The sequence below is a fragment of the Trichosurus vulpecula genome, chromosome 1, assembly GCF_011100635.1.
Source record: "Trichosurus vulpecula isolate mTriVul1 chromosome 1, mTriVul1.pri, whole genome shotgun sequence".
Classification (NCBI taxonomy): domain Eukaryota; kingdom Metazoa; phylum Chordata; class Mammalia; order Diprotodontia; family Phalangeridae; genus Trichosurus; species Trichosurus vulpecula.
The window spans coordinates 22838024-22853285 of NC_050573.1; the positions used below are offsets into that span (position 1 = coordinate 22838024).

The window sequence follows — 15262 nt, forward strand, 5'->3', positions numbered from 1 at the left end:
GTGTAGTCTGTGTTCACATTTAGGGTTTGGCCTATGGCTGGGGTTAGGGTGTGGTCTCTAGTTGGTATTAGGGGATCATTTTGTGGCCAGAGGAAAAAAGTTAATTTGCTGAACACCAGCCATTTCATGGGGAAAGGTCCTAGATCTTCTCCCTGTTTTATAGTATGCAATATAGTACATTTTATGCTATAAATTATAGGGTATTAGGGCAGCTAGGTGGCCCAGTGAGTAGAGCACCAGCCCTGGAGTCAGGAGGACCTGAGTTCAAATCCAGCCTCAGACACTTGACACACTAGCTGTGTGACCTTGGGCAAGTCACTTAACCCCAATTGCCCTGCCTTCCCCCCTTCAAAAAAAAAGAAAAAAAAGAAAAACAAATATAGGGTATTATCCTGTTCATTCATATCTCCCTATAGTCAACTGCAAGCTATATTCTGCTTTAGGAACAGGGAAGGGGCTGGATTCCTCCACACTGGAGGAAGCCTCAATACAAGGAGGATCCTGAAATACTGCCCAGCCTACTTCCTGTCCTTAGGACCACCCTGACCTTGGATAGGAAGATGTGAGGCTTTTCATACACTTTTGGATTCTTGACTGCCCTGCAATGAATGACCTATTTGCTTGCAAGGGTAAGGAATCATGTGACCTGTTGAAAACATTGGAAGTCAGTAGATCTTGGTTACAATCTTGGCTAGATTTGAATAAGCAACTTTCTCATTTGAGGTCTTCATTTCCCCATCTCTAAAATGTATCAGTTAAAACACAGTCTCTAAAAATCCTTCTAGCTCAAATATCCCATAATTCTCCTCTGAATTCAGCAGCTTGGGGCTGCCTGGCTTTCAGCTCCCCAAGTAATGCCCTCAAAGGACCTTGTTTTGAAAACAACCTCATCTGACCGCTTTCCCATCTTTCTTCCCTCCCTCCTGCTATACCAGGCTCAGGGCTGGCTACAGAAAGGGCCCTCCTATGGGGCTCTGGGATCAGGTTTCTTCAGAAGTGGTGCAACTTCCCAAAGGTCATAGTGAAACACAGAATCCTCTTTGAAAAGCTATTTGGGAGTTTGCTGATGTGGGCCCCCACCCATCCACATGGGACTCCTTGCTGCCAGCTCTGATCTCTTCCAAACAACCCCTCCTTCCTCTAACTCTACTCTAAATATCAACACAGAGGAGATAGAGCTTCCTTCTCCAGACCCACACCCTTTCCTATGCACACAGAAGGACAGAGTCACTCACTCAGTCACATAAGGCCTGCATTTGTCACTGGCAGTGGCAAACACAGATATCCAGATATCAAAGGCTAGGATCAAACATGAAGACACAGGGTCCTGACATTTCAACTGTCCCTACTCTTAAACACACACACACATATTGAGGATAATTATTTTCATGTAGATACCAATATGGCACAGTGGCAAAGACTATTGGACTCAGAGGCAGGAAGATCCTGGATTCCAATCGTGCCCCTCTTATAAATTATGTGACCCTTGGTAAGAAATTTCACCTCGGTTTCACCATTTGTGAAATGGGCAGAATACCACACCACTACACAAGGTTTTGTGGGGCTCAGACGAGATCATGTAAGTTACAGTGCTTTGCAAGCCATAATATATTTTATTTTTTCAACCATGATTTCATTGTTGTAAGGAACTCCCAGTAAGGATCTCATCTACCAAAGCAGCTTAGCAACCATTAAAGTCATATATTATTCCTAAGAAGACCTGGGTTTCAGTCCTGGTGTGAACTTAGACAAAGTCACATGAAGTAATGGAATGAGTGCTAGTTGTGGAGTCTGAAGATCTGGGTTCAAATCCTACCTCTGGTGCTTACTAGCTTTGTGATCCTTCTCAGAGCCAAAGTTTGGTCAGTCTCTAAAATGGGAACAATGACCCTTGGATGCATCACCTCACAGAGCTGTTGTAAAGAAGACACTTTAGAGACCCAAAGGCTCGATGTGAGCTATTGCTCCCTGCCCCAACTCCTCTTCTGGGCTCCTCAGAGCATCTGAGCATGCTTCATCTGCACGATGGGGACCGTCACACTTGCACTATTGGCCACACTGGGCAGGAGGCAGGAAAATATTGACAAACTGTACTAACAGTAATAACTAATACCTTTGTCATCCTTGAGAGTTTACAAAGGACTTTCCTCACACGACCTCATTTGAGCCTCATGTTCACCCTCTGAAGGAGGTACCCACATTTTGGGGTTCATCAAGGCTCATAGACCTACAGTTGGCAGAGACCCCAGAAGCCTTGTAGTCCAATCCCTTCATTTTTCAAAAGAGGAAACTGAGGCCCAGAGAAGTGAAGGGACTTAGGACCATAGGATTTTAGATCCACAGCTAAGAAGGGATGTCTAGGCCACCTAGTCCAATCTTCTCATTTTACATTTCAAGAAACTGAGGCCCGGAGAGGGGAAGGGACTCACCCAAGGTGACACAGGTAGCAGAATTTGAGCCCAGGTCCTTATTCTCTAGGGCTAGGGTCATGGTGAGAGACGGGTTAAGTGAGCTTGTCATGGACCCACATCTAAGTGTCAGACTGCAGAGCTTCTTGATGCCTTCTCAGAGGGATGCCTCACATGCACACTGGACAGCTTTCCAAAGCAGTTTTGCACATGTTTATGTGCACACACAATCACACTCAATGCATGCACACATAGAACACATCAAGCACAAGGTACCATGTAGGCCACAGCCACGTCAGAGAAAGTCAACAAAATGCTCATTTAATGATGGCATTAACCTGAGGAGTGTTCATACAGAGGTGGGTGGCTGGGCCAAGCCCTGGGCAGAAGCAGCTCTTGGGCACCCATCTTCTGGGCACACTGCCCTCCAGAGAGCCGGCATCCAAGCAGGATGAGGGCACCCCAACTCCCCCTCCCACCTTGATTTGCTAAAGAAAGACTAAAAATCAGTCCAGGGAACTGCATACAAAATACATTCAGAGACCCCAAGGCCCCTGGGCTCAGGGTGTCCCTTGGTGTACAGATGTCCACACCCAGATGAAGACAAGGGATTTGAGGGATTAAGTCAAGTAAAGGAATGTGAGTGAGGGAGAATCAAGAGATTAAGGGCATTCCATCTTCTGTGTGATTGAGCTCCCCAAGGGGAAGCAGCTTACTCATACACCTCTTAAAAAAATATATTTCTTTGTTGGCCTCTAGCCACCTTTCAGGTACGCTTCTCTCCTGGGAGTGAGCAGAGGATGAAAGGAGAGGGAACATTCCAAGTGATGGGGAAAGCTGCACATGATGGACAAACAATCGGAAAGAATCTGTGGACACTGTATGGCTTTTGTATCCACATAGCAAGGTCGGGGGCGGGGGGAAGCTGTCAGGTGGTACTGAGGAGCTTGGAGGATGAGAAGATGGGGAGGAGGGCTCTGGCTGGGGGATGGGTGGCACCTTCCCATGCTGAGCTGAAGAAAGTTGTCTCTGTGGGATGGATGTTCCAGTGACTCAGGCCCCCTGAAATCCTTTGGTTTGGTGCCTCCAGGATGAAAAAGCCATTTTGTCTAGAGATGCCTCCCTTCCTCCCGTCCCACCCCCATCCTGTCCTTTAGAAGCCTCTCCAAGAAAAGCAGGCATGCCTGAGGCCAGTCTATTTCTGTTTGTAGGGAGGTAGAAGTCAAGCCAGGTGGGTGGGGCTGGGAGAGCACAGGGACCTGGGTGAGAGTTAAGGATTCCTGTTCTAGTTTGATATATCACCATGCATTCTAACCCCCTCCTTACCTTAAATCCTCTGAGCCTCAGTTTCCTCGTCTACAGAGTAGGGATAATAAAACCTACAGCACCCACCTCCAAGGGGAGAGAAAATTGCCAGAGGAATATGTCTTAAATATTCTAGACCCAGGATTTCATTGACCTGGGGAGTTCCCAAGATCCCAAGGCGAGGTCCCCTCCACTGACACAGATTGCCTATTTGTTAGTATTTTGTAGTCTTAGGGCTGTTGCTGGCAACCCTGGAGAAGTTAAGTGACTTCTCCACGGTCACACTGCTAGTGTGTGGCAGAGGTCAGTCTTCTTGACTCCAAGGTGTACCCTATCTGCTCCCCAGAAATGTGATACATGTTGGTGATTTCCTGAATAGTCCCAGCACTGCACCCATTCTCTGGACCCGGGGTTGGATAAGGAGACACCCAATAATAAAGGGGATCTTCTGTCTGCTGGTTCCCATAGAGGACCTCCTCTCCCTCTGGCCATTCATGTGTGTCCTGCACTCCCCTCTGGTGGGTGTCTAGCTCCTCTCCAGTGTGGCCATCATTTCTCCAATGCCTATGCAGTGTTTGGGGCAGGGAGTGAAGATTTCTTCACCACCACCAGTCCCTACCAGTCATTGGCTCTTGAAGGCCTCCTCCTTGCTGTCCTCTTGCCTGCCAGCCTCCCCTAGACCCCATTCAGGAAGCCTGGGACCCACATTTTAGGAACAGAAATTGATAAGTAAAGAGAGGATGTTATTAAAGAACAAGCCCAGATTCATAAAAACCCAAGGGATCTAGGATTTTGTTAGCCTTGAGGACTTCCCTGTGTGGGATGTCTTTCCACCTAAGTCATGGAAGCTAAGAGCCTAATGGTCAGAAGTGGGACTTGAACCCAGGTCTTCCTGATGCCAAATCTAGTGTGCTTTCTATATTGGCCTAGATACTTTAATAATAATAGCTGAGATTTAGATTTGCACATTAATGCTTGTAAAGCACTCTACACCTGTGGTCTCATGTGATTCTCATAACAATCCTGTAAAGGTAGGTGCTATAGGTATTATTCTCCCCATTTCACAGATTTGAAAACTGAGGCTCAGAAAAGTTGTGACTTGCCCAGGGTCACATGGCTAATAGGTGTCAGAGGTGGGTTCCAACTTGAGTCTCTTCTGACTCCAAGCCCAGCACTGTCCTGCTCATACCTTCAGATTCTCAGGTTAGGCATGAAGGAAGAGCACCAGGTAGAGATCAGGTGACCAAGCCAGGGTGGGGTGGGGTAGGGTCTGAGACTGCTTTTCTGTTTATTGCCAGCTCTTTTAGTGGGCATGTCTGAAGGATGACCACTTCTTTTCCTGTCCCTATCCCCAAGAGAATGGAGCACCTTCTCATTCCAAGGCAGAAACTGTAGTAGTTGGGTGCTGAAAATAATCATGAAGCGCAAGGGTAGAGATCAAGGAAATGTTCAATAAAAGAGGGCTTGAATCACCACTATTTCCAATGATTCTGAAGGGGAAGGGAGAGTGAAAAGGAGAAAGAAGACTGGGGGCATATGGGGTAGTGGAAGACAGAGAGAGAAAAAGACAGGGAGAGAGAGAGAGAGAGAGAGAGAGAGAGAGAGAGAGAGAGAGAGAGAAGGGAAAGCAGGTAGGAAGAAAGGGAGATAGGCAGGGACAAAGGAAGAAAGAGGAAAAGTGGGGGAATGGAGGAGGAGGAGAAAGACAGAAATTTGTGGGGGGGGGTAGGGGGGTGGGGGGCATGTGCCTGAACAACCTACTGGATTGGTGGAAATGTCTGAACAGCCTCTTAGGGCTGAGTTAGTTTTCATGCGGGGAATGCCTGAAGGGGAATAGCAGCAAAATGGGTCATCCAAAAAGCCAAGACTGAAATTTAGCCCAACCTGGCTAGCTCTTAAGAATCTGGAGCTGGCCTCTTCTGCTGGGATCCCTGATCTTCCTCCCTCCCCACCCTTGCAATCCTGGTCTCCCCACAGGCCTCATCATCTAGGGTAGTAGTCATCCGGGACTCCCGTGAGGTTCCTCACTTTGAGGGCCCTGTCCACCATCTTGATGTAGGAGTTGATGGTGTTCTGCATCTCAGGGGTGTAAGGGTCATACTCTAGCTTTCTCAACCCTGAGCGCTTAAAGTTTCCATCTTTCTGGCCCTCGACACACAGGAGCCTGTCCTCAAAGACATCCACATCCAGGAGGCTGACCATTCTCTCCAGCTGAGTGAACAAATCTTGCTTGAGGTCCTCAAAGTGCACCACCAAGACCTTCTTGCCATACTTCAGCCAGTCCAACGTGTGCGTGGCCCACCATGGTGCATAATTCTTCACAAACTCTGGCCACTCTGTGAAGGAAAGAAGTGAGAGGGAGTGAGTCCTCAGAGGATATACTAAGTAATACAGTACTGGATTTGAAGTCAGAGGACCTAGGTTCATATCCTGCCTTCAGTATCATGTGACTTTGGAGGCCAATTCATTTCCCTCGGCCTCAGTTTCCTTTTCTGTAAAATGAAGGGGTTGGAGTCAATGTTCTCTGAAGTTCCCTATAGCTCTAAATCCATGATCTGGCTAACCATAAAGAGCCAACCCTCATTGTGGACCAGTTTGGGGGAAGAAGGATATAAAGAATGTGCCTCTTCTACTGTGGCTTTCTGATTTTATGGTGAGGGGAAAACCAGAAGATCTGGGTTCAAGTCCCAGATTTGTGTTGTGACCTTGGTCAGGTCCCTTCTTCTCTCTGGGTCTTTCTTCCTCTCTAAAGTGAGAGGGCTTGACTAATGAATGACTCTTTCTAGCTTGAACAATCTAGGATTCTAAGAGGCCTTTCTGAAGACCATAAATGGGAACATTAGTTGAAATGCTGGGCCCCCAGGCATAGATGCAAAATAGCAGAAGAAACATTCTTGGTAAAAATCTTACTTCTTCCCCCTTCAATGCCTTTCATCTCATCCTAGCCCACCCCCATGATGCTCTAGCTGCTTGGGGAGTGTTTATGCCCAAAATGAGGAGAGTTTTTTTTAAATCACAGAAGCAGATTATTATAATCTATCTGCCTGATTGGGCCCATACTGTTATAATGGGTTAAGACCAGATGTATCTGAATGATTAAAAAAGATCGAGCACTTATATAGCTTTAAACATTTTCAGAGTACTTTCTTGGTCCTTATTTCTGTGAAGCCTCCTAGAGACAAAGACAGTAAGACAGATAGACAGAGATGGACAGAGAAAAAGGAGAGAGAGAGAGACAGAGACAGAGAGAGACAGACAGAGACAGAGAGAGACAGACAGACAGAGACAGAGAGAGACAGACAGAGAGAGAGACAGACAGACACACAGAGAGACAGAGAGAGACAGAGACAGAGAGAGGCAGAGAGAGAGAGAGAGAGAGAGAGGTAGGGGTGGGGTGGGGGAGAAAGGGAGGGAGGGAAGGAGGGAGAGAGACAGAGGAAGGTTTGTCGGGCAGATATATCAGGTGTTCCAACAGCCTAAGAGTACAGTTTTAAGTTGTTGTTGTTTTAATCACTTAAATCTGCATAAAGATTTTTGGAATATCCATTTTACAGATGGGAAAGCTGAGGTGTAGAAAACTGTAGAGATTGGTTCAAAGTCACACTATCACTATCCAGGGGTCCAATCTCCCAGCCCAGGGGCTCTTTTTCTGACATTCTTTCACTGATGGTGTCGTAGAGAGAAGGCTGGATCTAGTGTTATACATAAGTTGTTGTTCGGTTGTTTCAGTCATGTCTGATTCTTCATGACCCCATGTGGGATCTTCTTGGCAAAGACACTGGAGTGGTTTGTCATTTCCTTCTCCAGCTCATTTTACTGATGAGGAAACTGAAGCAAACAGGGTGAAGTGACTTGCCTAGGGTCACCCAATTAGTAAGTGTCTCAGGCCAGGTTTGAACTCATGAGGATGAGTCTTCCTGACTTCAGGCCCACCTCTCTATCCACTGTACTACCTGGCTGCCCTGTTTAGTCATTTTTCTGTTGGATTCATAAGACCTGGGTTCAAATCCTAACTCTGCTCCTTAATACCTGTGTGATCTTGCGCAACCTCTCTCATCTTCAGTTTCCTCACCTGCAACATGAGAGGTTGGACTAGATCAGGAGTTTTAAACTGGGGTCCGTAGACTTCCGAGGGATCCCTGAATAGATTTCAAGAAGTCTGGGGGACTATATATCTATATTTATGTATGTGTGTATGTATGTATATATACATGTATGTATACGTATATGTATATGTATATCTATATCTTGATAACTGTTATTTCAATATAGTTGGTTTCTTTTGTAATCCTATGTATTTTATTTAATTTATTGACTATGCCTTACCACAGAACTTCAATGACTCTGGAGGAGAGACTGAGGCTGATGACTCTGCATGGCTCTGCCTCACTTAAATCCAATTCATATGCAAGTCAAAACATCATCTGTGATGTCATTGGTCCTCTACAAGGATGAAGGACCACCACTGCTGCCACCAATTTAAAAGCATGATTCTGAGAATGGGTCCACAGGCTTCACCAGACTGACTTCCAAAGGGGGTCTATTACATAAAAAAGGTTAAGAAACCCTGGCCTACGTGCACTTTGAGGTCCTTTCTGGCTCTAAATCTACATACAATCTTCTGACTAAGACTGTTTATCCATCAACAAGCACTGTACCAGGCACAGGGGGCTGGGTTCTGGTGATACAAGTACAAAGAATGAAGCAATCCCAACTCAAAAGAAGCTTACATTCTAATGGGGAGACAAGGACAAAAACAAGGTATCCCCAAAGTCTTAGGCACTTTGGAGGCATTAAAGCTTAAAACATTTGGGACACCCTGTATTCACCCTGAATATGTATTTAGAACATACATATAAAGAGAGTAAATGCAAATGGATACAAGGTAATTAGGGAGGGAGGCTGCTAGTAGTTGGGGCATCAGGAAAGGCTTAGGATGGTGTCTAAACTGTGTCTTCTACTGGAAGTGACAAAGCAGCCAAAGAAAATGATTGCGACCTTAGGCTTAATTAAGAGAAGGCGCTGTCCAGATGGAAGGTGCTGATAACCCCACTCTACTCTGTTCTGGTTAGACCCCATCTGGATTCTCATGTTCAGTTCCGGGTGCTGTATTTTGACTAGAGGGATGAGGAGAAGGATGACTAGTATGGGGAGGGGACTCAGAGACATGGAATCCAAGGAAGGAAGTTGAATTTGAGCATATTTAGACTGGAGATGATTTAGCAGGGCAGAAGGGAGATTAGGGGACATGATTACTGTCTGGGTGGTGAAGTGGAAAGAGCCTTGGGCCCGCAGTCAGGAAGACCTGATTTCAAGTCCAGCCCCAGACATTTACTAGCCATATGTCCTTAGGCAAGTCATTTAGCCTCTGTTTGCATCAGTTTCCTCAACTCAACCGTAAAACAGGGATAACAACAGCATGTACCTCCCAAGGTTGTTGTGAGGATCAAATAAGGTAATAGTTGTAAAGCAAAGGCTATCATGCGAAAGAGAGCTCAGCCTTGCTCTGCTTGGCCCCAGAGGTGAACTAGGAGCTGTGGGGGATGTTACCAAGAAGCTGATGTCAGCTTGGTAGGAGGAAGAACTTCCTTTCAATCGCCGTTGCTGCTTAGTCATTTCAGTCATGTCTGATGCTTTGTGACCCCATTTGGGATTTTCTTGGCAGAAACACTGGAGCAGTTTGCCATTTCCTTCTCCAGTTCATTTTACAGATGAGGAAATGGAGGCAAACAGGTTAAGTGACTTACCCAAGATCACACAGCTATTAAGTGTCTGAGGCCAGATTTGAACTCAGGTCTTCCTGACTTCAGGCCTGATGCTCTATCCACTGTGCCCCCAACTGCAATTAGAACTGTCCAAAAAGTAGAACAGACTGCCTTTTTGGAGGTCTTCAAGGGAAATCTGGAAGAACTTCTTTCAGGGGTGCTAAAGATGGGGATTTCTGCCTTGGCACAGTGTGGACTATACAATCTCCAAGTTTTCTTTCAGCTCTGAGATTCTATGATCTTGCCTAGCACACATGTGCCATGCCTGGCATGAAGGAGCTGAGATTCCTTGACTGTAATTCAATTCAATCCAACAAACATTTTTGAGCACTGACCATGTGCAAATGACTGTGCAGGTGCTGGGGAAGCAAAGGCAAAAGGAAATAATCCCTGCCCTCTAAGAGCTTCCATTCTAATAGGAAGGCGATCAGCCACAACCCCCTGAGCATATGTGAACAGTAAAGAGACTTCTCCCACCCAGGCGCACCGTTGACCAAGAATGGCTCCTGAGCAGCCTGGCAGACCCTGTGAGAATGTCCCGGGTCCAGTCATTATTCCGGCTAGCCCAGTGTAGTCCACTCCCCCAGAGCCCCCTCCCTTAGGGCTCAGCCCCTTCCATTAGACCCCAGTCTCTGCTCAACTCAAAGTCATAGACTAGAATATCTTCTTGCTCCTTAAGTAAATCTCTCATAGCATTTAGAGCTGGAAGCGACCTTACAGACCATCTGGTACAGCTCCTTCACTTAACAGATGAGGAAACTGAGGCCCAGGGAGGTAAACTAACTTCCTTGCTCATGGGCACACGGCTGATCAATGCCACCTTACATAAAGGCCTTTCCTGATCCTTCCCCACTATCTCTCACCACCCCCTCCCCATGCCTAGTGTTCTGAAACTAACAATATTTTGCATTTATTTATCTATGGACAAGTTACATGCCCTCAGTGGAATATAAGCTCCCTGAGGGTCTTTGTATCCCCAGCACCTTAAGCAGTGCCTGGCTTGTGTTGCTCTTGAGTCATTTCAGTTGTGTCCAGCTCTTCGTGACCCCATTTGGGGTTTTCTTAGCAGAGATACTGGATGGTTTGCCATTTCCTTCTACAGCTCATTTGACAGATGAGGAAACTGAGGCAAACAGGGTGAAGTGACTTGCCTAGGGTCACATGGCTAGGAAGTGTCTGGGGTCAGATTTGAACCCAGATCTTCCTGACTCCAAGGCAGAGGCACTACTCACTGAGCCACCTAGTTGCCTCTGCCCTGCATGCAATATGTGCTTAATTAATGTTTGTTGACTTGAATTCAAGGATAGTAGAGCCAGGATTCAAATACAGGTCTTTGGACTCCAGACGAGGCTCTCTTTCCCAGAAGCAGCTGGATGGAACTTTGGATAAAACACTGAGGTTCATGAATACAGATTCAGATATTGCCACACTGCATGACCCTGGACAAGTCACTTCACATACTGCAGTTCTCCCATCTGAAGATGAGGGAGGAGGGGGTGGACTTGATGGCCACTAAGACCTTTCCTGGCTGTATTTTGCTGTCCTACAGTACTCAGTGAGCTTTGTCCTGGACTTCACCCCTCCAAGTTCTTGGGTCATCTCATCTCCAAGTGCTTTCTGCTAAGGGCAGCGTTAGGATGGAGAGCGGGGAAGCCCTTCCAGTTTTCCCTGGTATCTTGGTAACTGATCTTAGCATGCATGTTCTGCAATAAACATTGCTACTGGGCATGGGGTCCACCAGCACTGGAATGCAGGCACGTGCCGATGGCTCCCAAGGCAGGCAAGCTCCAGGTCTCTGCGGCTCCATATCATTCTCCTGCAGGAACCCATGCCTGATTAATAGCCCAACTGCACTTAATTCCCCAAGGAATCATTAAACACAGTATCTGTTTCATTACACAGATCCAGGACAATTCACCTTGTGTAATCATATCACATAAAACTTTGCTTTGGATCAGCTCCAGGGAGATCATAAAATTAATGTCATGGAACAAAATCCAGATTTTACAGGGGCCTTCAGCCTGGACTGGGGAGATGCACAGCTGGAACTGGGGGTGGTGATGGTGGCGAGAGGCAGAGCCGTGTCTCCAACAGCTGTGTGCACCAGCCTGCTGCAGAGCCCAGTGCCACTGAGCCCTCTCCTGTTAATCCTTCCCCTTACCAATGAAACTCACGGATGGCTAAACTCCAGAAGCAGGGAACCTGAAGGACCACTGAATGGAAGAGGTGGCTATGGAGAGAGGGTTGGCTTAGGAGTCAGGGGATCTGAATTCAAACTCAGCCTTACTACTTAGACAAATCAGACACAGTGGAAGAGTGGCTCTGGACTTGGGTTCAAATTATACCTTTACTTCTATCATCTTGGGCCAGTGTTTCCCCCCTGCACCTCCCCCCACCTCAGTTTCTTTCTGTATAAAATGAAGGGGGTTGGAATGGCCTCTGAGGTCCCTTTGTAGCTCTAAATCTGTGACCCCTCTCTAGCCTCAGTTTTTTTATCTGTAAAATGAAAGAGATTGGACTCTAAATCTGTTATCCCTCTCTGGCCTCAGTTTCCTTTTCTGTAAAATGAGGGGAGTTGGACCTGCAAGGTTCATTGTAACCCTAAATCAATGATCCCTCTCTGGCCTCAGTTTCTTCATCTATAAAATGGGAGGGTGGCTGGATTAGGTGACCTATAGGGCCCTTTGTAGCTCTGAATCCCTCTGCAGGTCATCCAGTACAACCCCTTCATTTGATAGTGGAGAAGACTGAGGCACAGGATGGGAAGCAGAAGTGAAATTCTAGACTAGGTCCTTGAATACTAGACCTAAAGCTCTTTGCTTACCAGACCCTTCCTTCTACTTTTTTTTTGAGAAGGTGAAGATAATCACAGCTTGACCTTTCTATGTGTAGGGGAGAAAGGCTAGTCAGAGAGAGGAGAACAGGAGAGAAAAATTTGGAGAGAACAGAGCCATAGGAAGTCAAACCTGGAATGACTTTCAAGGTCAGTTTATCCTAGGATGGAAAGCAGGAAGAGACTTAAGAGAATTGTGAGCTTGGGAATAAAAGGTTCCTTAACTTTTAGGCCCTTTTCTGCCACACTCTTTATTCTGCTCAAATCCCTAAAATGTTGAAGTCAGGAGAAACCTTAGAGGTCATCTCCCACCTCCATGCATTTGTACAGAGTCATATTCTGCTTCTTATAACTCTTGGTGTCCTTCAAAGCTCAGGCCAACTTTCATCTCCTACATGAGAACTTTCCCAATCCCATTAGCTGCTAATGTCTCAGCCCTTAAAAATTTCTTAGTGCTTCTGTTTTGTATGTATTTCATGTGGACATGTGTTTCCTCTGAAAGACGGTAAGTTCCTTGAAGTCAGGGACTGCTTCACTTTTGTCTTTGCATCCTTTGTGCTTAGCACAGTGCCTGTCACATAGTAGGCACTCAATAATTGTAATTGATTGATGGAGTTCATCTACTCTAACACCTTCATTTTAGAAGGATGGAGGAGGGAGGAGAAAGGACCAACCCAAGGTCACACAGGAAGCAAACAGCAGAAGTCAGAATCCAGGCCTTCTGACTCAAGATGTAATGTCTTTTTGTACCATGTTATGCTGCCCCAAGCTCTGGAGACCTTTGGGGAACTGAGACTTTGGCTCAAGGTCTGCTAGGAGGCACCTGAGTGACAATGGCCTGGACGGCCTTGAGTTTCCAGCTGGGTCAGGCAACCCCAGAAGGCTAAAGATTGAGTTCCTCAAGGAAACTCCCTTGGTCTGGGGCACTTGCAACTCTGAAGTAGGTTGTGGAGGTGGAGGTGAGAATGGAAATGTCCTTCTGTCCCCTACTGGCTTTCTGCAGTAAAGAGGGGAAGGAGAGGTGGGTAGGAAGGTGACATTGGTGGACATACCCAGCCCAATGGCACCAAACAAAGCCCTAGGCTGAAGGGCAGCTCTTTTATAGACTCTTAGAGCTCTGACCAATGAGCAGCTGGGAGTTGGACTCAGTTAGACTGGTCTAACTCAAGATGTTCTGGGAGTGAGTCTGGGCTCAACTTGGCTCAGAGGAGTCTATAGCTCTTCTTCTGACACCAAGCCTCCTTGGACAGTCAAGACTGTGTATCAGGGTTAGGGAGGAAGCCTGGATTAGTCCTTCTTGGGGGAACCACCCTGCCAAATGGAGGGTGTGCCCAGGGATGTTAGTTCAGCAGCAAATTCTGACTTCAAAAGCTTAGTGTGGAACAGAACAAAAAGGCTACTGGAACAATTCTAGGGCTTGTCCATCCCCATGGTCAGTCTGGTCTTTGAGGCATCATCTGTTTCTTCCATTCTGTGTCTCAGGTTCCTTCTAGCTCAAATCTTTCATGTTTTATGTCTTCAAATTCTATGAGCTAAGTTTGGGGTAATATGGCTAGAGCTGCCAGCTAAAAAGCATGACCTCCAGTCCCCTCCAGTCCTAACATCTTAATGTTCTAAGGCCCCTCCCAGCTCTGACATTTCCCTGTTCTAAGTGCTCTCTCAACTTTGACATTCTCTTTTCTATGATTCTGTCCAGCTTTAACACTTTTATTATTTTAAAGTTCCTTCTAGTTCTAACTATATATTTTCTATGCTCTTTGGGAATACTTGGGGCCTCATTCTCAGACTCTTGTTCTGGTTTCAATCACTAAAATTCAAAAACCTCCTGCCCCCTGCCTTCTCGAGAGAAGAAGTAAACCCACTGCCATTTTCCCTCTCTTCATGCTCCCTTCCCTGCTGGGGTGAGAATCAGGCAGGGGGCTGTTTGGGGTTATAAGACTCAGCAGACATTCCCTTTAAAGACACGTGGAATGGAGGGGAGCAGATGTTCAATGAAGCTCGAGATTTTTAACTCTTTCCAGCAGCATCAATTTCATGGGAGCAATTTGTAAATTGCTATAATTAACAGCATCCCACAATATGTTTTTGAGGAGCACCGCAGAGAAGGTGGGAACTCTGGAGCAGCTGGGAACCAGTGGGGGAGGGCCTGGAAGAGACCCCATCACCCACAAGGGGATTGGGGAGTCTGCATCTCAGAAGATGAGGCTTGGCTTAGGGGAGGTGGAGAAAACCTGATAGGAAGAAGGAGGCTAATTAAAAATGAGAATGTTTTAAAAAGATAATATATATCCAAAAGAGTATTATAAATGATTTTTTCAAAGAAAGAACACCCTACCCTACTCCCTTCTCCTATGCACCCTCCAGGGATGCTGCAAGGACCACACACTATCCCCAGAGGTCCTGCCCTCAGATGCCCAAACTCCTGAGCTTATTTAATATCTGTTGGGGATAGATGGCCTGACTGGGGTGCCAGGCTGGGGCAGCACCCATGGTCCTTACCTTTGCCTTTCCAGTGGGCCTGGGAGGCGAAGCCAATATGGCCACCATACTTGCGGTTGAACTCTGCCATGAGAGCCTTGTAGGGGTTTCGGATGAGCAAGATGGCCGCATCGAAGGCTTCGATCTCCTTCTGGCCACTCTCGTGGGTCTTGATGCAAATGGTCCTCCCGCTCCTCCAGTGGTCCCTCTCACCCCTAAACCCTGTTCCTCAGAAGAAGACAAAGAGATTCATTAATAGCAGGACATGGGAAAAGGTCCCCTTTCATTTTTTCCAACAACATCCTCAACTGTCTTACATCCTCAAGAATAACAGCTTAGCACATTATAGTTACAGAGGGCTTTCATACCCATCATCCCATCATCTTCCCAAAGGGCCAGTCTTCCCCCATGACTGCAGCTCAACACTCTTCAATGGCTCCCTATCCCTAGGACAAAATGCAAATTCCTGGGCT

General features: G+C 46.6%; 1 protein-coding gene across 1 annotated transcript in view; it reads right to left on the bottom strand.

The window, feature by feature from the left end:
• Positions 1 to 2708: 2708 nt before the first annotated feature.
• Positions 2709 to 15262, bottom strand: part of WSCD2 (WSC domain containing 2) — a 150399-nt gene continuing 137845 nt past the window's right edge. The window contains exons 8-9 of the mRNA XM_036745806.1: positions 14811 to 15011; positions 2709 to 6049 (exon numbers count right to left, since the gene is read on the bottom strand). Of these exons, the coding sequence (XP_036601701.1) occupies positions 5697 to 6049; positions 14811 to 15011 (554 nt within the window). The 3' untranslated portion in view covers positions 2709 to 5696. The remainder of the gene's footprint in view (positions 6050 to 14810; positions 15012 to 15262) is intronic.